The following is a 25,530-nucleotide window of genomic DNA, read 5'->3' as shown; positions in this document are numbered from 1 at the left end:
ACATCCAAGTTTTTGATGGGGGAAGAATAAAGTGATCATTGGTTATGTAGTGCTGGGGCTTACTTGAAAGCCTTGATGAGAAGTGGCATAGAATCCAAAACTACTGATAACGTTTTAGTTTGTTTAACCAGAGCACTGCTCAGCTCTGACTTATGGTGGTGTGGGGGACTGAAACTAGGACTTGGGAGCCTCAGGCATGAGAGTCTCTTCGTGCAACCATTATGCTATCTACCCCCACCCAATAACATTTTTTATTTCAGCTTTCTAGTCCATCGAGCAGAAAAGCTCTAAGTATGAAAGACATGGGGAGGAGCTAGGTGGTGGCACCCCTCAATAAAGTCCACATTACTATATGCAAGGGCAAGGGCCCAGGTTCAAGCCCCCCAGTCTCTACCTACAGGTGGGAAGCTTTGTGAGTGGTAAAGCAGTTCTATAGGTGTCTCCTCTCTCTTTCCTTCAAAAGAAAGACACGGCTGTGAGAACAGTAGCAACAACTTTTATTTTCTCCATACAGCTCTTTGGAGTTACTTTCCCTTCACCTACCACTAATAGAACCACCTCCAACCAGTGTGACTTCCCTCCCCTAACTCACCATGAAAAAAACAAACAATAACAGTTGAGCACAAGTCCCTGTTGGTGTTGGAGTGAAATCTATGCTGGGGCCACCTTCAGGGACAGGGTGGTCCTGCTGCTCCTACTGGCTACGGCGGCGTTTTTTCCTTCTGCCCAAGGCAAAACTATCACACCGCCTTTTACGGGGTTGTGTGGATCGAACTACCTCCAGAGCCAGGGGCTTCTCAGAGACTCCAAGTTCACCTTCTAGGTGAGGTCTCTTTCCAACTGGGGATGAACCTCCAACTGAAGCTTGCATCCCAGGATTGGCGGCCGAATTTGAAGCTTGGCTGAGACTACTTGCCTCAGCAGAGAGAGAGTGAGACACACTTTGGGAACCCTGCCCTGTAGGGGGCAGGCCTGAGGCCAGACCGGGAGGAAGTCCTGGCGTAGATAAGCTAAGTTTAGAAGCCAAGAGGTAAGCAAAACTGGAGAGGCTCTCATCTTCCTCCTCTTCCCCCCCCTCCTCCTCCTCTTCGTCCTCCCCCTCCTCCTCTTCCTCCTCCTCCTCCTCCTCTTCGTCCTCTTCCTTTGCAGCAGCCCTGACTGCTGAGCCACTAACAGGAGAGTAGGATTCTCTGGGTACTAAGGCACCATCCCTTGTTGCCCATACAGAAGAAACGCTTCCATGGCTTTGAGGGAACGCCATGGATTTAAGGATTTTGTGTGCATGTGATTCTTGATCTCCCGCAGAGGGGGCAAGATCTCTAAACTTGGATAAATCAGCATCCTCCCTGCCCTTTCTTTGGGGGTCATGAGAATCAAAATCTGGTGGGCAGATATCTTCGAAGACCCCCAGCTGGAGGCCCTGGGCATCTCCGATGTCTGGTGTACTAGCGTACTCTGTGGTTTCCAGCAAAGGGAAAATGGAAGTACCTCTGCTCCCATCCTCGTGACTGGCCTCAGGAAAAGAGGCATCCAGAGTCCCCAGTATAAGGAGATGATCCTGACATGCAGGCAGGAAGGTTTCTTTGGAAGCTCCCAGTACGGGGGAAGCGATTCTGCTATCTAGCAGTGGGGCGTAATCTTCAGCCCACAGCTCACTGGGGGCCAGTGTAGTCCCAGGACTTGGTTCTCCATGTTCCTGGGAGACTGGGCTGTAGGCCTTTGGGGCTCCTTGCAAGCTATAGTAATTTCTCTCTTCTACGGCCACTGTGACATCCGAACCTCTGCAGGGAACTATGCTGTCCCCTGCATCTCCAGGCGCTGTGGCTTCCCCCGAAGCCAGAGAAATGTTGCTCTTGGAGCCTGGAGTCCCAGAGCCTCCCTGAGGCTCAGCTACACAGTCCCCAGTGTGGAAGTTCTCTGTGACCTCCTCAATCTGGAACGGCAACTCCAAGTCCACAGCAACCATGTCACTGCTCAACCAAAATCCTGGACTGAGAGAGTCCCTGTCCCCAGCTGCTCTGGGGGAGCAGTTCTCATAGTTCTGGACGATAAGGGGGCCTCTGTCCTCTCCCCATATGGCTCCTGAAGAAGTTTCCTGCCCTGCCGCTGACAGCTCCTCCAGTGGATGCTCACCAAGGCCCCCCATCTGCTGTCCTGTCTGCAACCCCAGGCCCTGCTCCTCAAACGACTGTCCTTGCAGAGGGGCCAGCTCGGTGAGTCCAACATCTAAATCAGGAACTATCTCGAGCTGGGGGGCTTCCTGCCAGCAAAGGGGAAGCACTTCGGAGGGCTGGCCAGCTACCAGAGAAAGCTCCAGGGACCTAGGCCTGCCCAGGGAGTCATCCTGATGTGGAGGTATGTGACCTGGGACTTTTCCAGATCCTCTAGTCTCAGTCCCCAGAGGCAGAGGAACTGCAAGTGGAAGCTGCAGGTCCCAGCCTCGAGGCAGGGGCTGAGTGACCCCATCCCTGTGCACCCACCTCATTCCATCCAGCGCCTGCTCCTGCCCATTGTGTATGTCTCTCACCCGTTTTCCTGGAGAAGCAGCCTTCCCAAGGCAAATGCTGCCCCCAACCACCCGAGACCCCGGCAAGAGCCGAAGCCGGCCGCCACCCTCTTCATCCTCATCCGAGATTGAAGGGCTGGAGTCTGACTGAGCTCCACTGCAGGTCAAAGGAGCCTCGGTGTCCTCGTCCTCTTCCAAGGCCAAGAGTCGCTTCTCAACCAGCTGGGAGAAAGGTGGACAAGCATGTCACAGTTAGAGGCCAGGAAACAGCTTACCCACTAGAGAACACACTCTGCCATGCACTAGTGCCCTCGTTTGAACTCCTGGTCAACACATGGTAGCACCATGCAAAAAGGGTAGCTTCACAAGCAGTGGAGTAGTGCTGTGGTCTGTCTATCTCTCACTGTCTCTCTGTCACTAGAGTTATCACTGGGGCTTGGTACCTGCACTATAAATTCACTGCTCCCTGCATTTCTTTTTGACTGACTGGGACAGAGAGAACTTGAAAGGGGGACATAAAAAGAGAGAAGACTTGCAGCACTGCTGCACCACTCATGAAGCTTCCCACCTGAAGTTTGAACTCCAGTCCTTGCATGCTCTACCAGACCACCTGGCTCCCCTCTCTCTCTCTCTCTCTCTCTCTCTCTCTCTCTCCCCTCTCTCCTTTCTCTCTTGCCTTCTATCTTAAAAGAAAAAAGTTCAGGGAGTTGGGTGGTAGCGCAGCACATTTAAGCACACATGGTGCAAAGCGCAAGGACTGGCATAAGGATCCCGGTTTGAGCCCCTGTCTCCCCACCTGCAGGGGAGTCGCTTCACAGGCGGTGAAGCAGGTCTACAGGTGTCTATCTTTCTCTCCCCCTCTCTGTCTTCCCCTTCTCTCTCCATATCTCTCTGTCCTATTTAACAACAGCAACATCAACTACAACAATAATAACTAAAAATCAATAAGGGCAACAAAAGGGAAAAATAAATATATATAAAAAAAAAACCAGTCCAGTGGGAGCAGTGGAATCATGCACATGAAACCCCAATGGGGGGAGAGGGGGAATACACACACATAGTTAGATAGGGGTGAGGAGATAGTACTTGGGCAAGACACAGAATGTAAGCAACTGGTTTACGTGATGGCATCAGATACTGAAACTCTGTTCTGCCTTCTTGGCACTTGGTCCCTGCTTTGAGCCCTCATACTGTCATTTTCCTGCATACTTTTTTCTTTTTTTTCTATTTTTATTCAATAGGATGAAAAGAAAATGAGAGGGGAGGGGGAAGATAGAGAAGGAGAGATAAAGATAAGACACCTGTGGTCCAGGAGGTGGCACAGTGGACTCTCAAGCATGAGGTCCTGAGTTCAATCCCCGTCAGCATGTGTATCAGAGTGATGTCTGGTTCTTTTTTTTTTTTTAAGATTTTATTTATTGATTGATGAGAAAGATAGGAGGAGAGAAAGAACCTCTGGTATATGTGCTGCCAGGGCTTGAACTCAGAGGACCTCACGCTTGAGAGTCAAGAGCTTTATCCACTGCGACACCTGGACCACAACGTCTACTTCTGTCTTATCTCTCATTCTATCTTTCTCATTAATCAATAAATAAAATCTTTAAAAACAACAACAACAAAAAAAGACACCTGCAGACCTGCTTTGATACTCATAAAGTGTCCCCACTGCAGGTGGGGAGCAGGGATCAAACCTGGATCCTTGTGTGTGTCTTTGTGCACCATAGTTTTTTTTTTTCTTATTTTATTTTATTTTTGAGAGAAATGCAGAGAGACAGACAGAGAAACACCAGAGCACTGCTCAGCTCTGACTTACGGTGGTGCGGGGGATTGAACAGGGCTTTAGGAGTCTCAGGCATGAGAGTCTGTTTGCATAACCATTATGCTATCTCCCCCACCCTTTTTTTTTTTCCTACTAGTGTACTCATCAGCTCTGATTTCTGGTGGCGCCAGGGACTGAACCTGGGCCAACTGGTACCTCAGGCATGAAAACCTGTTGAATAAACCTCCATGATGTTTCCCCAATACTTTTTCTTTTGTTTTTGTAATTGCCAGGGCAATTACAAAAAAATCACCACACCCAGGCTTCTTCTTCTAGCGTTTGCCCTTCTTCCGTAGCCAGTCAACAGCGTCAGGTTGAGCCTGATGTAAAGTTTCGAGACCTCCTTTGAATCTGGAGAGGTGGCAGTCGTTGACTATGTGGGTGTATGACACACACCCAGGCTGACTTTTTCATATAGAAAGAAGCAGAGAAGGTTGGGGTAGCATAGTGGTTATGCAAAGAAACTCTTATGCCTGAGGCTCTAAGGACCCAGGTTCAATCCCCTGCACCACCATATCACCATAAACCAGAGCTGAGTAGTGCTCTGCAAAAAAAAAAAAAAGAGGAAAGGAGAAGATAAAAGAAGCAAAGAAAGATCACAGTACCATGGGGGTGGGGTTTGAACCTGGGTTGTGCACTTGACTAACAGGTACCACCCACATGAACTATCTTGCTGGCCCCTTTTCCTGAGTCTCACAGTCCTTTACTTCTTTTTCTTTCTTTTTAATTTATTTACTTTTTATGTTGCCCTTGTTGTTTTTATTGTCGTTGTAGTTATTAATGTTGATGTCGTTGTTGTTGTATAGGACAGAGAGAAATGGAGAGGGGAGAGAAAGATAGACACCTGCAGACCTGTTTCACCACCTGTGAAGTGACTCCCCTGCAGGTGAGGAGCCGGGGTCTCAAAGCGGGATCCTCATGACAATCCTTGCGCTTTGTGCCACGTGCGCTTAACCTGTTGCACTACCGCCCGACTCCCTACTTGTTTCTACAGCCAGAACTGTTCATCTGTAAAAGTCATACCGTCCAAGACAGTAGAGGACTAGACAAAATAACATGAGCTTCTTATTCTGATGGTCCCTGCTGCGCAGGCTTACCTCGGCCAGACTGAGTCCTTCCTCTTGCTCCAGCTCCTCTATTAGGGCCAAAGGATCCCTCTGTTGCTCTGGAGACAGCAAATCTTCCAGAAACCGGGGGTGAATGACAGCCTCTACCTGGAAAATGGAAATGAAGGTGTTGAGTCCATTATAGGAAGTAATCTGTGCACCATGAGACTCTTGACAAGAATCCAGGAACCCCCAGCTACCCTCCTAGGGGTGTATATAAGCCAGGCTCCCACCATGTACACACACTCACACCATTTCTCAGAACTAGGAGAGCCTAGTTATTTGTTCTTTTTCTTTTTTTTTAAGAGGGAGGTGGGTCAGGCAGTGGCACACTGGGTTAGCGCACATAGTACAGAGCACAAGGACCCAGTTCAAACCTCCTGGCTCTCCACCTGCAGGGGGGGGGGGCTGCTTCACAAGCGGTGAAGCAGGTCTGCAGGTGTCTATCTTCCTTTTTTAAATTTTTTTTTTCCTCCTCCAGGGTTATTGCTGGGCTCGGTGCCTGCACCATGAATCCACCGCTCCTGGAGGCCATTTTTTTCCCCTTTTGTTGCCCTTGTTGTAGCTTCGTTGTGGTTATTATTATTGCCCTTGTTGACGCAATTCGTTGTTGGATAGGACAGAGAGAAATGGAGAGAGGAGGGGAAGACAGAGAAGGGGAGAGAAAGATAGACACCTGCAGACCTGCTTCACCGCCTGTGAAGCGACTCCCCTGCAGGTGGGGAGCCGGGGGCTCGAACCGGGATCCTTACGCGGGTCCCTGCGCTTTGCGCCACATGCGCTTAACCCACTGCGCCACCACCTGACCCCCGTGTCTATCAATTTCTCTCTGTCCTATCCAAAAAAAGAAAAACAGGAAAAAAAAAATGGCCACCAGGAGCAGTGGATTCATAGTACAGGCATGGAGCCCCAGCAATAACCCTGGAGGCAAAAAAAAAAAAAAAAAAAAGAGGGAGGGAGGGAGGCTACAGCGTTGAAACTTCCTTCAGTGCAGTGAGTTGGGTTTAAACTTGAGTTGCACATGGCAACGCCATGCACTAGAGCCTAGTTCTTAACTACTCTGGGCAGAACCCTGGATCTCTGATTCCTGGGCATCCTCACCCATCCCAGGGCCAACTAGGAACTAGGCACCCAGGTCCCCAGCCCACCTTGGAGACAAAGTCCTCCTGAGAACACAGGTCATCCATGTAGTTCAGCAAACCCAGATCTGGATATAGCCAGGCCTCCTGCGGCTGCTCTTCTTCCTGTTTGTCATCGGGCTCTGTGGTAGCCAGGAGACTCACTGCCAGCCCTTCCATGATGTCAGCATACTCTTTCACCGCTTCTGGTGGGATCTCCTTGGGGGCCTGAGTAGCAGGAGGCCTCTGGGTTTTGCGTTGCCTTCGGCGAGGAGCTCTTGCCTTAGAAGCTGCCTTCTTAGGGATGTACACTGAGGGGAGAGATGGGAAGTGGCACAGAGATGGCAACTTCCACGTCTCAACCCTGTATATATAAAGGCCACAACCTGGGACTGTGGAAATGGTTCTAGATTGCACAGGACTGAGCCAAAGCACAGTACCAACTGGGTGGAAAGATGTGGGGCTGCAGGCCTAAGTGAGAGAATCACTCTGTGCAGGATCTTAGAACCCCTGCAATTCCAAGGAAAATATCCTGATCAGACAACTCCTATACCTTAGGCAGGTAAGGTAGCATATGCCTCTTGAGCAGTCTTGGTGAAAGAGTAGTTGCTTTTTTTGGTCAAAAGTTAGTACCTGTGGGGACCACAGGGCGGCGCACCTCATTAAGTGCACACATTACAGTGCACAGGGACCTGAGTTCAAGCCCCTGGTCTCCACCTGCAGGGGAAAAGCTTCACAAGTGGTGAAGTAGGACTGCAGGTGTCTCTCTGTCTCTTTCTATCTCTACCTCTCCCTCCCTTTTCAATTTCTCATAATAAATAAGTCAGTACCTGCTTTGGGACAAAGGCATCTGAGAACCCAGCCTCCTATATATGTTCTGTTTGGGACACTAAGTGCCACTTCCTAGAGGGAAAGTGGCAAGTGCAAGGACAGTGCCTTCCTTGACCGGGGCCTGACTTGTACATAGCACCTTTGAGTCTTTCCCCACTACTCCTCTAGGAATCAGATAGCTTTACCTGGTGGCTGGCAAACCTCAGGCGGCTGGGGCCCCGGAGGACTGAGTTTCACCGGGGCAGCAGGAGGCAAGCCCTGGGACCCATTCATCAGCTGTGTGTTCTGAATCTGTATCTCTTCCTCCGACTCAAACTCCATAAACCTGCAGAAAGAGAGGAGAGCTGGAGCAGTCCTGGGGTCAGGGCTGCAAGGAAGCTGCATATACCAACAGCTGCTGAAAACAACTGAGAAAAGCAGCTGCTCACAAACTGCCAGAGAGAGGTCAAGCGGTAGCGCAGCAGGTTAAGCGCGCCTGACACAAACCGCAAGGGCAGCCGTATGGATCCTGGTTCAAGCCCCCAGCTCCCCACCTGCAGGAAAGTCGCTTCACAGGCGGTGAAGCAGGTCTACAGGTGTCTATCTTTCTCTCCCCCCCTCTGTCTTCCCCTCCTCTCTCCATTTCTCTCTGTTCTATTCAACAACGAACAACATCAACAATAACAATAATAACCACAACCAGGCTACAACAACAAGGGCAACAAAAGGGGGAAACAATGGCCTCCAGGAGCAGTGGATTCATAGTGCAGGCACTGAGCCTCAGCAATACCCCTGGAGACAAAAAAAAAAAAAAAAAGAAAGAAAGAAAAAAGAAAATCATTTTTAAAAAACCGCCTAGAGCTTGAAAGCTTCTTCAGGACAGAGTCATGTATGGATCTTGCCCACCAGAGGGCAGCACTGGGAGCCAAGACTCCTGAGGCAGGGGCTGTGGTCCTAGCTGTGGTGCTAAGTTCAGTCACTTTGGGGAGGAAAGTGAAAGTAGCACTCCTCTCCAAAAAAAATTGTTTTTAAGATTTTATTTATTAACGAGAAAGATAGGAGGAGATAGAGAGGAAGAACCAGACATGACTGGTACATGTGCTGTCAGGGATTGAATTTGGGACCTCATGCTTGAGGATTCGATTATCCACTGTGCCACCTCCCAGACCACCCCCCAAAAAAATTTTAAAACACTGATATCTTAATCCATTATATATAGAGAGAGAGGGGGGGAGGGGAGAGAGACACAAACAGCACGCAAATCACTCTGGCACATGCTACTGAACTATGGACCTTAAGCTCATAAATCCAGTGTTTTAACCAATGCACCACCTCCCTGTCCACTTTTTTCCACCAAGGGAAATGTGTGATATAAACCAAAGACTATTCAGCACCCAAACTTCCCCTAACCAATCACTTCAAGAACCAGTAGCCTCTGCTTAAGATGATATACTAACTTAACATACTAACTTTTCCAGAGGAGGTGTGGTCGGTCCCTAGTCTGCACAAGTAACCAGCTGCTATCTGGTCAGTGAGACTACCTGCCTGACAGGGATGATCTCACTGCTAGACCCCTTTGGAATAAACTCTTTATACTACTTGGGCTCTAATTCCATCCTAAGTCTTTCACTGTGAATAAAAGACCTAGAGAAGGAAGCGTTTCCAAAAGGAGAGAGGATAGAAAAACGCCAAGTGTCAAGGTGGTGGAAAGAAAGACAACATTCTGGTTATGCAAAAAAGACTTTCTTTTTTTCTTTTTTTTAATATTTTATTTATTTGTTCCCTTTTGTTGCCCTTGTTGTTTTATTGTTGTAGTTATTATTGTTGTTATTGATGTCATTGTTGTTGGATAGGACAGAGAGAAATGGAGAGAGGAGGGGAAGACAGAGAGGGGGAAAGAAAGATAGACACCTGCAGACCTGTTTCACCACCTGTGAAGCGACTCCCCTGCAAGTGGGGAGCTGGAGGCTCAAACCGGGATCCTTACGCCAGTCCTTGTGGTTTGCACCACTGCGCTTAACCCACTGCACTACCGCCTGACTCCACAAAAAAAGACTTTCATGCCTACAACTCCAAAGTCCCAGGTTCAATCCCCAGCACCACAATAAGCCAGAGCTGAGCAGCGCTCTGGCTAAAATTAATATTTTTAATTAAAATAAAAGAATGTGCGACCCAGAAGGTAGCCCAGTGGAGGAGGTGCTGGATTCATGTGTGTGATGCCTGAAGTTTCTGGTGCATTGCGTGCACCAGAGTGGTATTCTGGTTCTTTCTCTGCTCTTGTTGATTAATAAATAGGGCTGGGGGTATAACATATGGTTATGCAAAAGATTTTTATGCCTGAGCCTCTGAGGTCCTAAGTTCAATTCCCCAGCATTATCAAGAGCCAGAGCTGATCAGTACTCTGGTATCCTTCTCCCTGTACCACTCTTGTTAAAATAAATACAATGTTTTGTAAAATAAATAAATAAAATTTTAAAATAATTTATTTATGCATAAGAAAGATAGGTGGAGAGAGGAAGAACCAGACATCACTTTGGTACATGTGCTGCCGGGGATTGAACTTGGGACCTCATGGTTGAGAATCCAGTGCTTTATCCACTGTGCCACCTCCTGGACCACAATAAATAATTTTTAAAACAAAAGAAGGTGGGAGTCGGGCAGTAGCACAGCGGGTTAAGTGCATGTGGCGTGAAGCACAAGGACTGACATAAGGGTCCCGGTTCTAGCCCCAGCTCCCCACCTGCAGGGGAATAGCTTCACAGGCGGTGAAGCAGGTCTGCAGGTGTCTGTCTTTCTCTCCTCCTCTCTGTCTTCCCCCCCTCTCCATTTCTCTCCGTCCTATCCAACAGCGACAACATCAATAACAAGAATAATAACTACAGCAATAAAAAAAAATAAGAGCAACAAAAGGGAAAATAAATAATAAATAAATATAAAAAAAGAATTATTTAAAAAAAAAAAAAAAGAATCAAGGTGGTGGAGGAAGCAGTGGAAATGCAGAAAGGCCCCACCCTAATCCACACCATCCTCCCATTACCCCTCCTAACGATCACTCACACATCCAAGCACAAGCCTCTATTACCTGCTCCTTCCCTCAACCACAGTCCTCTCCCCCTGGGAAATGAGGGCACACTGGACTTACTTCTCTGCCATCTCATAGAAGATCATTCGGTCAAAGTTGCTGGTGCGCTCCCATTCCTGTACAGCTCTGGGCAGTCCCTCCTCCAAGGTCATGGTGGGCTTCAGCCGGGCCAGGGAACGAAGCACTGGGCTAAAACCCAAATTGAGTCAGTTACATTCTGAGTATAACTCCCACCACATCCCAATCCCATTCACTTACCCTAACATCCAATTCAACCCATACGCCTCCTGGTCCAAATGTACCTCACACATCACTTGTGACTGGCCTTTCAAATCCCCACCATCCCATCCATTCGTTGATCACAATCCCCTTCCCATCAAAATTCACAGATCTCATAAAATATAGTGGACTCATCCTTACCCTTTTAAATATTTATTTTATTTTAATGAGAGATTCAGAGGGGAAGATGACAGACAGAGAAAGAGAGAGAACTGCTCAGCTCTGGTTTATGCTGGGTTGGAGATTAAACCAAGGTTATTGCTGGGGCTCAGTGCCTGCACCATGAATCCACTGCTCCTGGAGGCCATTTTTCCCCCTTTTGTTGCCCTTGTTGTTGTAGCCTTGTTGTGGTTATTATTATTGTTGATGATGTCGCTTGTTGTTGGATAGGACAGAGAGAAATTGAGAAAGAAGGGGAAGAGAAAGGGGGAGAGAAAGACAGACACATGCAGACTTGCTTCACCGCCTGTGAAGCGACTCCCCTGCAGGTGGGGAGCTGGGAGCTCGAACCGGGATCTTTACACAGGTCCTTGCACTTTGCGCCACCTGCACTTAACCCACTGCACTACCACGCAACTCCCAAAATAAATATTTAAAAAAAAAAAAATTTAAGCCCAGTAAAAGACTGGACATGTTACATAGTGGTTGTGGCTTTGAAGAAGGAAAAACTCCTCTGCTGGTTAATGATGTTACTTTATAAACCCAAACAGCCAGGCAGCCCAAGACCCCAGGCTCTTGGCTGAGCACCCATTTGTACTGTTATGCATACATTTCATCCTTTCTTGAGTTCTGGTCCTCTTCTCCGTTGCCTTTCATCATCATCATCATCATAGCAAGTGAAGTTTTACTGTGCTAGGTGCTCTACCAAAAAATTAATGTACTAGGTTGTTAGGAAAGTCATGACGTATTTTTTTTCTATGAAAAGATGTGTCGTGACTGTTCTGACAACCTAACAGATCAATTCATGTCATCTCAGCACTTCTGGAATCCACTCCCCCAGCACTATTCAGTTCTGGTTATGATGGTGTCAGGGATTAAAACTGAGGCCTCAGAACCTCAGACATTAAAGTCTTTTGAGTAATCATTATGCTATCTCTACAGCCCCAATTATATCTTTTAAATAGTTATTTATTAAATATTTATTTGGTCTGTATGGAGACTGAGAGGGGAGGAGGATACATACATATATATATATATATATATATATATATATATATACATATATATATATATATATGGAGAGAGAGAGAGAGAGAGAGAGATGGGGATCTCAATTATGAAACTTTCTTTCCTGTTGGTGGGGACCTGGGGCTTAAACCCAGGTCCTTGAGCATGGCAACATGTGCTCTCTACCAGGTGTGCTACTTCCTGCCCCCCCCATGACATCTTTTTAGATGAGAAAATTTAGGACTGAGATGTGAACTGTCTGGCCCATGATCATAAAACCAATGAGCAGAGAAGTCTAAGCCCAAAGCCACTAAGCAAGGGCTATCACTTCCCTACTCCAACTAGAATTATCGTGAGTCAAATAGGGGGTGGGGGTTGGAGGTGTGATAGCTGTTCAGGAGGTGGCGCAATGGATAAAGTATAGGAGGACTCTCAAGCATGAGGTCCTGAGTTTGAGCCCCTGTATCACATGTGTCAGAGTGATTGTCAGGTTCTCTTTCATAAATAAAATATACATATATTTTTGAGTTGGCATGGAGCAGTGAAGCCCTGATGATGACTAAAAATAATAAGTAAACAGTTAAAGAAAGAAAGTGTCAGAGGTGGCCCGGGAGGTGGCGAAGTAGATAAAGCATTGGATTCTTAACCATGAGGTCCTGAGTTCAATCCCTGGCAGCCCATGTACCAGAGTGATGTCTGGTCTTTTCTCTCTCTCCTCCTTTTTCATTAATAAATAAAATATTAAAAAAAAAAAAAAAGGTGTCAGAGACCTAAGGTCCAATCATTGTTTCTTACTTTGTGACAGAAAACATCTCTAAGCTTCAGCCTGCCACCTGTAAATGAAGCTTGCCATGAAAATAATTGCCTGGTGGCTCTGAGGTGGCATAAAAGACACAGCTTATTAGCATGAGGTCCCAAGTTCAGTCCCTGGCATTGCATGTGCTGCTCCGGCTCTCTATTTAATAAAATGAAATAAATCTTAAACACAAAAATAAACTTGCTTGCACTCAAGGTTATGAGGAGCTCTTAAAACACCTGAGAATGTGTTAGAAACTGGGGCCTTTGTCAAGAGACTTTATGTCACCAGGCGTTTCTCACACCACCTCTACCGCTGCCCTGAAGTATTCCCAAACAGCCTGGCCGCTCACCACTTCCGCAAGAGACCCAGGATAATCCGTCTCACTACTTACATAAGAAAGCAGGACAGGGCTTCCACATCTGGGCTTTGGGACTCATGCCTCTGGGCCAGGGTTTTATAGCGCTGCCAGCGACGGAAGTTCTCATAGACACCCTTGGAGGTGTAGGCGAGGTCACCCAGCGAGGGCTTGGCTGGGGCTGCCTCAGGACCTCCTTCCCCGACTGCCCCATGCGGCCCTGGCCAAGCCTTCTCTGGGGGAACGATGGGGGCCAGTTGGGCAGCCGGTGGCGGGAGAGCCTGAAGAGGAAAGGCTGGGAGGCTCTCCTGGCTTATCCCTGGGGCAGCCTTAGGTGGCGGAAAGGGTTTCACGTTAGTCGCTGTCACATATTGAGGTGGAGGGCCGTCAGAGGTCCCAGAGGCAATCCAGTTGAGAGCTGTCTGAGTAAGGATAAAGTTCTGAGCTTGAGAGGGTTCAGCTGGTCCTCCTTCTGTCTTGACTTTGACAATGACCTTGCCACCTCCAACACCACTGGGGCCAGGCCCCCCACTCCCAGTCACCAGCATCGGACTGGGGTAGGTAGACAACACCAGAGGGCTGCTGGGAGGGAATGCTGAAGACATGGAGGGCTGCGTTGGAGGTGGCTCCCACGTTGGCTGGTCTGGCCAGTCAGAACCCGGTGGGGATAAGGGAATAGCAGAGAAAGAAGACAGGGTTGCACCAGGTTTCATGGTCATGTCCGGTCCTGGCAATGGAGATGCTGTTGAGACAAAGAAAAAGAATAGGAAATCAAACGCTCCATTATCAGAATTACATCCTATGGGATCAAGAGTAGTGAGTGATTCTAGACAGGCGAGGGAGAGGATACAGAGGGCAACTTGTGTCTCTGTAAATGTCCACCAAGGGTGGAGAGATAGGATAACGGTTATGAAAAAGAGATTCTCATGCCTGAGACTCCGAAGTCTCAGGTTCAATCCCTTGCACTGCCATAAACCAGAGCTGATCAGTGCTTTGGTTAAAAAAAAAGGGGGGAGGGAGTCCGGCTGTAGCGCAGCGGGTTAAGCGCAGGTGGTGCAAAGCACAAGGACCGGCATAAGGATCCCGGTTCAAACCCCGGCTCCCCACCTGCAGGGGAGTCGCTTCACAGGTGGTGAAGCAGGTCTGCAGGTGTCTATCTTTCTCTCCTCCTCTCTGTCTTCCCCTCCTCTCTCCATTTCTCTCTGTCCTATCCAACAACGACAACAACAATAATTACAACAATAAAACAACAAGGGCAACAAAAGGGAATCAATAAATAAAATTTAAAAAAATTTTTTTAAAAAAGGGGGGTGGGGATTACTGTTTGAATACATTCATTGCACCAAAGTAAAAGATTCTGGGGGTGGAGGGGGTGGGGAGGGAGGGTTCAGGTCCTGGAACATGATGGCTAAGGAGGAAGTAGAAGGGGTTAGATTGTTATGGGGAAAGCTGAGATATGTTACACATGTACAAACAACTGTATTTTACTGTCGACTGTAAACCATTAACCCCTCCGATAGAGAAAAAAATAAATGGGGGGACTGGGCAATGCGGCACCTGGTTAAGTGCACATGTTATCATGAGCAAGGACCCAGGTTGACGCTCCCAAATCCCATCTGTAGGGGGGAAGCAGCCCATCTCTAGCTCCCTTTTCCTTCGCGATCTCTCTCTATCCTATCAAAATAGATATATTTCTAAGAATTTGTTTATTTATTTATGAGAAAGATAGGAGAAGAGAAAGAACCAGCCATCACTCTGGTACACGTGCTGCAGGGGATAATACTCAGGACCTCATGCTTGAGAGTCTAGTGCCTTAGCCACTGTGTCACCTTCCAGACCACATAAATAAATATTTAAAAAGGAAAAAAGAAAATGTTTGCCAACTGTTTTGTTACTCCAATGTAAAGTACTAGATATGTCTCAGTGATAATTGGACCTGGGTGCCAGGAGCTCAAATCCCATAATACATCCCACCTTGAACACAAGTATATCTCTTTTTTTTATTATTTTGTTATATTTTATTTATTTTACCTTGTTTTTTTTTATAGTTGCTGTAGTTATTGTTGTTATTGATGTCATTATTGTTAGATAGGACGGAGAGGAATGGAGAAAGAAGGGGAAGACAGAGAGGGGGAAAGATAGATACCTGCAGACCTGCTTCACCACTTATGAAGTGACTCCCCTGCAGGTGGGCAGCCAGCCGGGGGCTTGAGCCCGGATCCTCACGCCGGTCCTGGCGCTTTGCGCCACATGCGCTTAACCCACTGCGCCACCACCCAACTCCCATATTTCTTATTTCTACACATACCCAATACTTTTTTTTTTCAGAGTTAGATGTGCAGTCCAACATTTTGCAACCACCTGGCCCTAGAGCCTTTTCTGGCTGCTCTATGGCCCCTACCATCATTCATGAAAGCATTGCCACCACAACCCAGATGATAAGGCAGTAGATAAAGTGTTGCACTCTCAAACTCTGACCCTCTCAGCTCTGGCTTCTGGTGGTGATGAGGATTGAATCTGGGACTTTGGAGCCTCAGGTATCAAAATCTTTTTGCATAACCATTATGCTATCTTCACGAGCCAATATATAAGTTCAAAGAAGGAGAAAGAGGAGGAGAGGGAAGGCGAGGGGGAGAAAGAAAGGGAAAGAAAAAAAAAGAGAGAGAGAGAGAGAACTGCTTCCAGGAGAGTGCTTAACCCACTGCGCTACCGCCCCACTCCCGTGCAGAAGCTTTTTTTTTTTCATTTTTTTTCTTTTTTTTAATATTCATTTATGTATTTATTTTCCCTTTTTGTTGCCCTTGTTGTTTAACATTGTTGTGGTTATTGATGTTGTTGCTGTTGGATAGGACAGAGAAAAATGGAGAGAGGAGGGGAAGACAAAGTGGGGGAGAGAAAGACAGACACCTACAGACCTGCTTCACCACTTGTGAAGTGACTCCCCTGCAGGTGGGGAACCTGGCCAAACCAGGATCCTTATGCAGGTCCTTGCCACCACCTGTGCTTAACCTGCTGCGCCACCGCCGGACTCCTTCGTGCAGAAGCTTTTTAATTTGATGTAGTCCCATAGGTTTATACTTGCCTTAGTCTTCTTTGTAACTGGATTCATTTCATTGAAGATGTCTTTAAAATTTATGCAGAAAAGATTTTTTTTTTGCCTCCAGGGTTATTGCTGGGGCTCAGTGCCTGCACTACGAACCCAATACTCCCAATACTCCTAGAGGCCATTTTTCCCTTTCTGTTTCCCTTGTTGTTGTCGTTATTATTATTGTTGTCATTGCTGTTATTGTTGTTGGATAGAGCAGAGAGAAATCAAGAGAGGAGGAGAGATAGAGAGGGGGAGAGAAAGACAGAGACACCTGCAGACTTGCTTCACCGCTCTGAAAACCCCCCTGCAGGTGGGGAACCAGGGGCTCGATCGGGATCCTTACACTGGTCCTTGCTTAACCAACTGAGCCTGGCCTCCAAGGCAAAGCTTTACGTAGCTGCTTAACAAGTTAAAATTTAGCAATAAAAACAATCTGTGGGGGCTGAAAAGACAGCATAATGGTTATGCAAGAAGACTTTCATGCCTGAAATTTGAAGGTCCCAGATTCAACCCCTAATACCGCCATAAGCCAGAGCTGAACAGTGTTCTGGTTTCTCTCTCATTCTGTAGCTCTCATTGAGATAAATAATAAAATGAGATGAAATAAAATAGTTATTTGTGGTCTTTCTGACTGGGACTCCTTATATAGAAAGGTAAGACTGGGGTCGGGCGGTAGCTGAGCGGGTTAAGCGCATGTGGCACGAAGGGCAAGGACCTGCTAAGGATCCCAGTTCGAGCCCTGGATCCCCACCTACAGGGACATCGTTTCACAAGCCGTGAAGCCGGTCTCCAGGTGTCTATCTTTCTCTCCCTCTCCCTGTCTTCCCCTCCTCTCTCCATTTCTGTCATATCCAATAGCAACGACATCAACAACAATAATAAAAACAAGGGCAACAAAAGGGAAAAAAAAAAAAAGAAAGGTAGGATCAAGGCTGTCAGGCAGTGATATACTTGGTTGAGCTCACATATTAACATGTGCAAAGACCGGGGTTCAAGTCCCCAATCCCCACCTGAAGGGGGGGGAAGCTTCACACGCAGTGAAGCAAGTTTGTAGATGTCTACATTTCCATCTCGTTCTAGCTCTCTCTCTCTCCACTCTGAACTCCTTTCTGTCCTGTTAAATAAAATAGAAAGGAAATGGCTGCCAGGAGTAGTGAATTCATAGGGCTGGCACCACGCCCCAAAAATAACCCAGATCGCAAAAAGAAAGAGAAAGAAAAGAAGAAAGGGTAAGTAGGGAGGTAGCGCGGCGGGTTAAGCACACATGGCGCAAAGTGCAAAGGCCAGCGTAAGGATCCCGGTTCGAGCCCCGGCTCCCCACCTGCAGGGGAGTCGCTTCACAGGCGGTGAAGCAGGTCTGCAGGTGTCTATCTTTCTCTCCTCCTCTCTGTCTTCCCCTCCTCTCTCCGTTTCTCTCTGTCCTATCCAACAACAAAGACATCAGTAACAACAATAATAACTATAACAATAAAAAACAAGGGCAACAAAAGGGAAAATGAATAAATATTTAAAAAAATAAAATAAGAAAGGAAAGAAATGTAGGACCTGGGGGGAGGGTTTGAGCGGTAGCTTACCAGCGCACTGGGTTAAGTGCACATAGTACTAAGCACAAAGACCCGCACAAGGATCCCTGTTCGAGCCCCCGGTTCCACACCTGGAAGTTGCTTCACAAGTAGTGAATCAAGTCTACAGGTATCTATCTTTCTGTCTTCTGCTCTTCTCTCAATTTCTCTTTGTCCTACCCAATAAAAAATGGGGAAAAAAGATGGCCGCCAAGAGCAGTGGACTTGTAGTGCAGTCACTGAGCCCCAGTGATAATCCTGGTGGCAAAAAAAAAAAAAAGTAAGACCCAATAAAAATAAGATACTGATACTGAAAATTAAGCTTGAAACAGCACCAGCTAAGGAGGTTGGGGGGTGAAGGGGTGGGAGTAGGTAACAATGTTTATGCAGAGAAACTCCGGAAGCTCCAACAGCCCAGGTTCAATCTCCTGCACCACCATAAAACAAAGGTGAGCAGTGCTCTGGTAAAAAGAAAAGGTGGGTGGCTGTGAATTGGGGCAAATGGATCAAGGATAAATAAATATGTAAGGAGTGTCCTTACTTCACCAGGACATATTTCTCCTAGGAATTTTAGGAATAATAAAAGTAGTAGCTGAGGAAATATCTCAACTGGTAAATCATTAGAGTTTTATGTCTAAGGTCCTAGTTCAATCCCTGGTATCACATGTACTAGAGTAGTGGTTTAGTTTCTCTCTGCAACCCCCTTCTGTCTCATGTGAAACTCTTCTGCATGTTTAACAAATAAAATAAATCTTTTTTAAAAATTTTTATTATCTTTATTTATTGGGTAGAGACAGCCAGAAATTGAGAGGGAAGGGGGTGATAGCGAGGGAGAGAAAGTGCTAGGAGGAGGTACAGTGGATAAAGCACTGGACTCTTAAGTATGAGGTCCTGAGTTCAATCCCCAGCAACCAGAGTGATTTCTGGTTCTTTCTCTCCTGTCTTTCTCACTAATAATAAGTAAAATCTTTTAAAGAGAGAGAGAGACCTGCAACACTGCTTCACCACTTGCAAAACCTTCCCCATGCAGGTTGGAACCCGGGGCTTAAACCTGGTTCCTTGAACACTGAAACATGTATACTCCACATGTCCACCACCTGGCTTCATAAAATAAATCATACACATTTGGTGCACTGCACCAAAGTAAAGGACTCTAGGGGGCGTGAGGGAGCTTTCAGGTCCTGGTGCATGATGGCACTCCAGGAGGACCTAGGCTGGGAGTGAGACTGTCTTGCAGAAAAGTGAGAAATTTTACACATGTATCAAAAACTGTATTTGTGGTAAATCATGAATTTCCCAAATCAAAAAAAGTTTAATTGTAAATGATAGATTTTTAAAAAATTTATTTCCTTTTTGTTGCCCTTTATTGTCGTTATAGTTATTATTATTGTTGATGTCATCATTGTTGGATAGGACAGAGAGAAATAGAGAGGAGGGAAAAACAGAGAGGGAGAGAGAAAGATAGACACCTGCAGACCTGGTTCACCGCTTGTGAAGCAACTCTCCTGCAGGTGGGGAGCCAGGGGCTTGAACTGGGATCCTCACGCTGGTCCTGGTGCTTTGCACCCCATGCGCTTAACCTGTTGCACTACTGCCCAACTCTCATAAATGATAGATTTGCTAGACAGAATCAAACCATCTCTTGGCATGATTTGGACCTTATGTTTGGAAGTCCAGCGTACTAGCTACAGCATTACCTCCCAAGTTTCTTATTCATATATTTATTTTTACCAGAGCCCTGCTCAGCTCTGGCTTATAGTGAGTGGTACACAAGTGATTGAACCTGAGAACTTGGAGCCTCATGCCTGAGAGTCCTTTTGCTATCTCCCTTGACCCCTCCCTTTTTCTAATTTCTTTATTGGGGGATTAATATTTTACAGTCCACAGTAAATACAATAGTTTGTACATGCATAACATTTCTCAGTTTTCCACACAACAATACAACCCCCACTAGGTCCTCTACCATCTTGTCTGTGACCCTTTTAAAAAGCATTTATTCACTTACTTAAATCTTAGAAGGAAGAGGTGGAGGAGAAGTGGAGGAGAGGGAGAAGAAGAAGGAAAAGGAGAAGAACAGTGGGTTGGAAGGTGGTGCAGTGAAGGTGTTGAACTCTCAAGCATGAGGTCCCAAGCATGACTCCTGGTATAGAATATGCCAGAGAGATACTCTGGTTCTCAACCTCTCCTGCTTTCTGTAATTAACAAATAAATCTTTAAAGAAGAAGGAGGAGGGAGAGGAAGAGGAAGAGGAGAAGGAGGGGGTGGGAGGGAAGAGAAGGGAAGAAGAATAGAAAATCATCTGCCTAATTTCCTGCTACTCTCCTGTGCTATTACAAGGACTATTCTACTGGAAAACTGGTAACCTTCAGTTTTTGCTTCCTGACAAGGAAGGTGACATGAAATATGAAGCATGTCACTTCAACCACAGAAGAATGGAATATAGTGAGATGGGCCACACAAGATAGAACAGTTAAGAGCATTTCAGGGCAGTTCTGACTTTCATCCCAGCTAGAACGCCCTCTGCTGGTTCTGCTAAATCAAGGGACACTTGATTTAACAGAATTTAGTGATGCTTCCTAACCTGGACAGAAGCCATCTCTTGGGCTGGAAGGAGGCTAGAGTCTGAGTAGAGGCACTCAGAGCAACTTAAAGTCTAGCTTTCAGGAGTTATTCTAGACGTAATTTCACATAGTCCCAATGTCTGGTTTTCCAGTCAAGGCCTCCCTCTGCCCTTGAGAAAGATGGTGAGTGGTCCCAGCTCAGCAGTCTCTTGGGCTTCAGCTGCCTAGAGACCTGGCCCCTTCCTTAACAATAACCTTGCCCTCTCTGTGCCACTTTTCCCACATATTCTGAAAGGGTTCCTTTTTCATAGAAGCTGGTAGCTAACTGCCACACTTTCTCTAGATTCACAACTTCCTCTCCACCTCCCCTCTGCCCCCCACCCCTACCCCCAGGTGCCGTGCAACTCTGCTTCCTGTTCTTCCCCAAACTCCATCAAATAGCCCATTCTCTTCCCCCATCCTCCCCAAGTGTGATACCTTGGGGGAGAGCTAGTCTTCTCACATCCTTCTTGGTCAACCCAGGAGCTTGTTCCCAGCTAAAGTGTCAAGCTGAATCCCCAAGACTGTAAGCACAGGCAGACTTACCTCCATCTGAAGTCATCTTGTAAGGTCTGGCTGTCTGGAAGCCTCCAGAATGAGTCAGGTTCAGGACCCAGAGAGTGACCTGGCTCCATTAGGTGCACAAGGAAGGGAAGGTAAAGATGAGATCAAAACAGAACTAGAATGTAGGTCTCACAGCATTCTGATTGGGGGGGGGGGGAGGGAGAGTGGAACAGAATGCTGGATGGGGAGAAGGGAGATATTTCACAAAGGGTGCTCTAAGGAACCAAGAACCAGGAATTCCTTCTAAAGCAGAGGATGGTAACACAGTGGTTGTGCACCTCTTTAGGGCAATTTGTAACTTCTTTCTCAGACTCCCAGCATAGTTTTACATTTTCCATTCCCTATACAAGTCTTTACCAACGTATCTACTTTTGTACCCTTTGAATTCCACTTAGTTCTGTAACTGACTTTCTATTAATAGAAGGCTGTGGTGATGGCTTCAGTGACGGCTATATTTTCTAAATTCAGAGCACGCGTTCTGGCACATTGGCCAGAACACTGGATTTGCAATCATGAGGTCCCACGTTTGATCTCCAGCATCACATATGCCAGAGTAATGCCCTGGTTCTCTCCCTCTCTCATATTACTAAATACATATCTATTAAAAAAATCAAAGCACAGAGATTGTGTACTTAAGAGAACTGAATGCAATTAAGATTGTCTGAGAAAGCAGCCCAGGAGGTGGCATAAAGCACTGGACTCTCAAGCATAAGTTCCTGTGTTCAGTTCCTGCATTGCATGGGCCAGAGTAGTGCTCTAGTTCTCTTTTTCATTGACTAATAAATAAATACTGAGAGAGAGAGAAAAGGGAGGCCAATCAGTGGCACACTTGGTGGAGTACGTATTACCATGCACAAGGACTAGGGTTCAAGACCTCAGTCCCCATGAGCAGTGGAGTAAAGTGTCATGAGTGGTGGAGCACTGATACTTCTTTTTCTCTCTCCTTCTCTATCTCTCCCTCCCCCAATTTCTCTGTCTCTAAAAAAAAAAAAAATCAAATAAAAAAGCTGCCATGAGCAGTGGATTTTTTGTGTAAGTACAGAGATGCAGCCACAATTTTGACACACACACACGGGGAGAGAGAGAGAATGGAGAGTGAGTGAATTTAAAGTTGTCGTGTGGCCTGGGTCAACCACAGAATGCTGAAATTGCAAGCATGAGGTCCTGAGTTTGACCCCTTGTCAGAGACGCTCTGCTCTTCTCTACCACCACCCCCCCAAACATAATTCTTTAAAAAGAAAGCTCTTGCTGAGCCCAAATAACCCACTACTGTCAGTTTTTCAATTCACAGAAAGTTCAAATTAAATTTCAACACCAGAGCTTTCTGCTTTTTGCTATTTTAATTTTTTTTTTGGGGGGGGAAGCTTTATTTATTACGAGGGAGAGAAAAGGAAGAAAAGCATCACTTTGACCTGTATGTGAGGATTGGGATTGAACATGAGACCTCATGTTTGCAAGTCTGATGCTCTAGCTACTTTACAACCTACTGGGCTGCTTGTTAAATGTTTTAAATTCTCAAATGTTTAATATATGAGTGTGGTTCAAAAGTTAAAGTGAAAAATAGAATATATCGCAAATCTTTCTCCCCTTCTTTGTTCTGGAACATAGTTTCCTGAGAGCTTGTTTGGAGGTTCTAGCAGGGGAGCGCAGCTACTCTTATACCATCAAGAGCAAGACCGGTCAGTCTCTATTGGGAGAAGGCTGTCGTCTTCGACATATATTCGTCTTCGACGTATATGGAGCAGTGAGGGAGGAAGGGGACACCCACCTAGCCAGCCAGAGCAGGCGAATCAACCCTGGCAATCAATGGGGTGACATGTCGCAGCCAGATCGCCCTCATATCCGGAACAGTTTCTTATCCTAGGGGAAACTAGTGCTATCTCTTTCTTTCTTTCTTTTTTAATATTTATTTATTATTTATTCCTTGTTGTCCTTATTTATTGTTGTAGTTATTATTGATATCGTTGTTGTTGGATAGGACAGAGAGAAATGGAGATAGGAGGGGAAGACAAAGACAGACACTTGCAGACCTGCTTCACTACCTGTGAAGCGACTCCCCTGCAGGTGGGGAGCCGGGGCTTGAACCGGGATCCTTACGCGGGTACTTGTGCTTTGCGCCACGTGCGCTTAACCCGCTGTGTTACCGCCCAACTCCCTTTTTTCTTTTTAAGATTTTTAAAAATATTTATTTATTTATTCCCTTTTGTTGACCTTGTTTTATTGTTGTTATTGTTGATGTCGTTGTTGTTGCATAGGACAGAGAGAAATCGAAAGAGGTGGGGAAGACAGAGAGAGAAAGACACCTGCAGACCTGCTTCACCACCTGTGAAGCGAACCCCCTGCATGTGAGAAGCTCAGGCCTGGAACCGGGATCCTTACGCAGCGTCCTTGTACTTTGCACCACCTGCGCTTAACCCGCTGTGCTACCTACCGCCCAACTCCCGTGATATCTCTTTCTTAAGAATCCCAGAACAGATATTTAATGCAACTCTAATGCAAACTATATTATTTTTTTAAAAAAAACTTCCATTTTTTTTGTTATAAAATATATTTTTCCGGGGTGGGGGAGATAGCGTAATGGTTATGTAAACAGACTCATGCCTGAGGCTCCTAAGTCTCAGGTTCAATCCCCCGCACCACCAGAAGCCAGGGCTGAGCAGTGCTCTGGTGTTTCTCTGTATCTCTCTCAAAAATAAAATAAAATATTAATAAAATAAAATATATTTTCCCATTATAAATAATTCACCCATCATCGTAGTGATATTTGGGCTCCAATTTATTTTTTAAAATTCTATTATGTTTTGCAAAGAGACAGAAATTGAGGGGGAAGGGAGTGCCAGCGAGAGAGAGAGAAAAAGCGAGACACCTGCAGACCTGCTTCACTGCTCACGAAGCTTCCTCCCCGCCGGTGGGGACTGGGGGCTTGAACCCAGATACTTCAGCATGGTAATGAGTGTACTCAATTGCATGCGCCACCGCCCGGCCCCCTAATTTTTCTTTTATTTAAATTGGAGTCCTACCGGGAGAGTCTACATTTCTCTAAAAAAAAAAAACCTTAAATACCTCTAAGAGGTGCATCTTATTGTACTATTATTAGTTACTTACCACTGCAAGAAAAAGCCCTCGCTGAATCAAGCTCAAGAGACCTGAATTTGAATCTTAGTTCGATCACTAGAACATACGCCACCAGTTTCATAAAATAACTTCACGCTGTCCTCGCTGCACAAAATATTGAATACCCGTCATGCACTCCTTACCGCCAATAATTTTAAACAGGGCTGGGGAACCGGATGTGAAAGAGGGGAGGGAGGAAAACTTATTTTTTCTTCTCTAATGTAAAAAGGCCCTGAATATTGGAATTCTTGTTTTCTAAGACACTATAAACCCACTGCCTCTGAAATGGGTGTGTGTGTTGAGATAAAAGCAGAATTCTATGCATTACTATTGAACAAACGTCCACCCCTACCCCCCTCTGGTGCCTAACAATGTCTGGAACACAGTGGGCACACTCCTGGAGTCTTAGAACGCCCGCAAAGTTGCAAATGGGCGCCAATGCCTACAAGGTTACAACTGCGTTGCAACTGGGCCAAATTCCACACTAGTGCGCCCTCTCTGGAGCCACTGAAGAAAGGCGTGGTATGGACTACATTTCCCGGCATGCCACAGGGCAGACTTCCGGCTTCAAGGGCAGGAAATAGAGGAACACGTGGGTCCATAGAGCAGTCTGACTGTGCTTCAGACCTGGTCGGAAGGTCTCACTTCGCTGCAATCATGTTTCTTCTGTATTACCTCAATGAACAGGGAGACCGGGTCTATACGTTGAAGGTGAGGAGCGGAAACAGGTTGTGAATGGCCGGAAGAGAAATCTTCAGTGGGAAGGCTGGCAGAGATCAGCCCTGGGTGTCTAGGTGGGGAGACCCGGGAAATGCAGGAGCCCGCGTGGCGGCAGCGAGAGTGGCTGACATCTGGGTCTGACTGCTGCCTCTCCAGCCTTGCTGTGCACCCTGTGCCCCGCAACTTCTCTGTCTCGGTCTCCATCTCCCTGCCTTCCCCACCAGTCCTACACTCAGGTTCTGTTCTCTCTTCTTTGAGCAGAAGTTCGATCCCAATGGACAGCAGACCCTCTCGGCCCATCCCGCCCGGTTCTCTCCAGATGACAAATACTCCCGACACCGGATCACCATCAAGAGACGCTTCAAGGTGCTCATGACCCAGCAGCCGCTCCCAGTCCTCTGAGAGTCCCTGGAAGTTTCTTGCTTCTTCCACCGCAAGCTGCGCTCGGAGTCCCCGCGGTTCCGTCCGGGCCCGGAAGGCTCCCTCCCACCTTTGTTCTGGAATCCCGCTCATCACCGCCCTGGTGTTTGTGTGAGGCCATCATGGTAGTAGCATTGCCCCTCAAAGGCATACGTTTGGATCTTTTCATACTTATAATCACTGTCAGATCATTAAAATGATTTGAAAGAGTTTATTTTGTCTGGTGTGTGAAGAAAGGAGTGATTTTGTTTATTTTTAAGAAAAGATGTATTAATATGAGAGAACCAGAGCTTCTCTCTGGTATCTTTGATGCCGGCTGGAGATGGAACTCATATTTTTATCCTCTGGGCTGCCGAGTGTATGAAAAACAAGAGATGGGGCGGGAATAGATAGCCTAATGATTGTGCAAACAGACTTTAAA

At 46.5% G+C, this 25,530-nt stretch overlaps 2 protein-coding genes across 2 annotated transcripts; one reads left to right on the top strand and one right to left on the bottom strand.

Moving 5' to 3' along the window:
- Nucleotides 1-480: 480 nt before the first annotated feature.
- Nucleotides 481-20,911, bottom strand: NUTM1 (NUT midline carcinoma family member 1). The gene is made up of 8 exons (XM_060174188.1): nucleotides 20,838-20,911; nucleotides 13,078-13,783; nucleotides 10,502-10,630; nucleotides 7,566-7,705; nucleotides 6,580-6,860; nucleotides 5,423-5,539; nucleotides 1,112-2,728; nucleotides 481-1,060 (listed from the first exon to the last, which is right to left on the bottom strand). The coding sequence occupies exons 1-8, from the start codon at nucleotides 20,851-20,853 to the stop codon at nucleotides 695-697; spliced, it is 3,372 nt and encodes a 1,123-aa protein (XP_060030171.1). The 5' UTR covers nucleotides 20,854-20,911; the 3' UTR covers nucleotides 481-694.
- A 3,646-nt stretch (nucleotides 20,912-24,557) lies between these two features.
- On the top strand, nucleotides 24,558-25,319 carry NOP10 (NOP10 ribonucleoprotein). The gene is made up of 2 exons (XM_007521672.3): nucleotides 24,558-24,680; nucleotides 24,951-25,319. Exons 1-2 carry the CDS (start codon nucleotides 24,627-24,629, stop codon nucleotides 25,089-25,091), a joined length of 195 nt encoding a protein of 64 aa, XP_007521734.1. The 5' UTR covers nucleotides 24,558-24,626; the 3' UTR covers nucleotides 25,092-25,319.
- Nucleotides 25,320-25,530: the final 211 nt, after the last annotated feature.

The sequence above is a fragment of the Erinaceus europaeus genome, chromosome 16 (assembly GCF_950295315.1).
Source record: "Erinaceus europaeus chromosome 16, mEriEur2.1, whole genome shotgun sequence".
In the NCBI taxonomy this organism is placed as follows: domain Eukaryota; kingdom Metazoa; phylum Chordata; class Mammalia; order Eulipotyphla; family Erinaceidae; genus Erinaceus; species Erinaceus europaeus.
The sequence above is the reverse complement of the archived record's forward strand: the minus strand, read 5'-3'. Positions and strand labels throughout refer to the sequence as shown.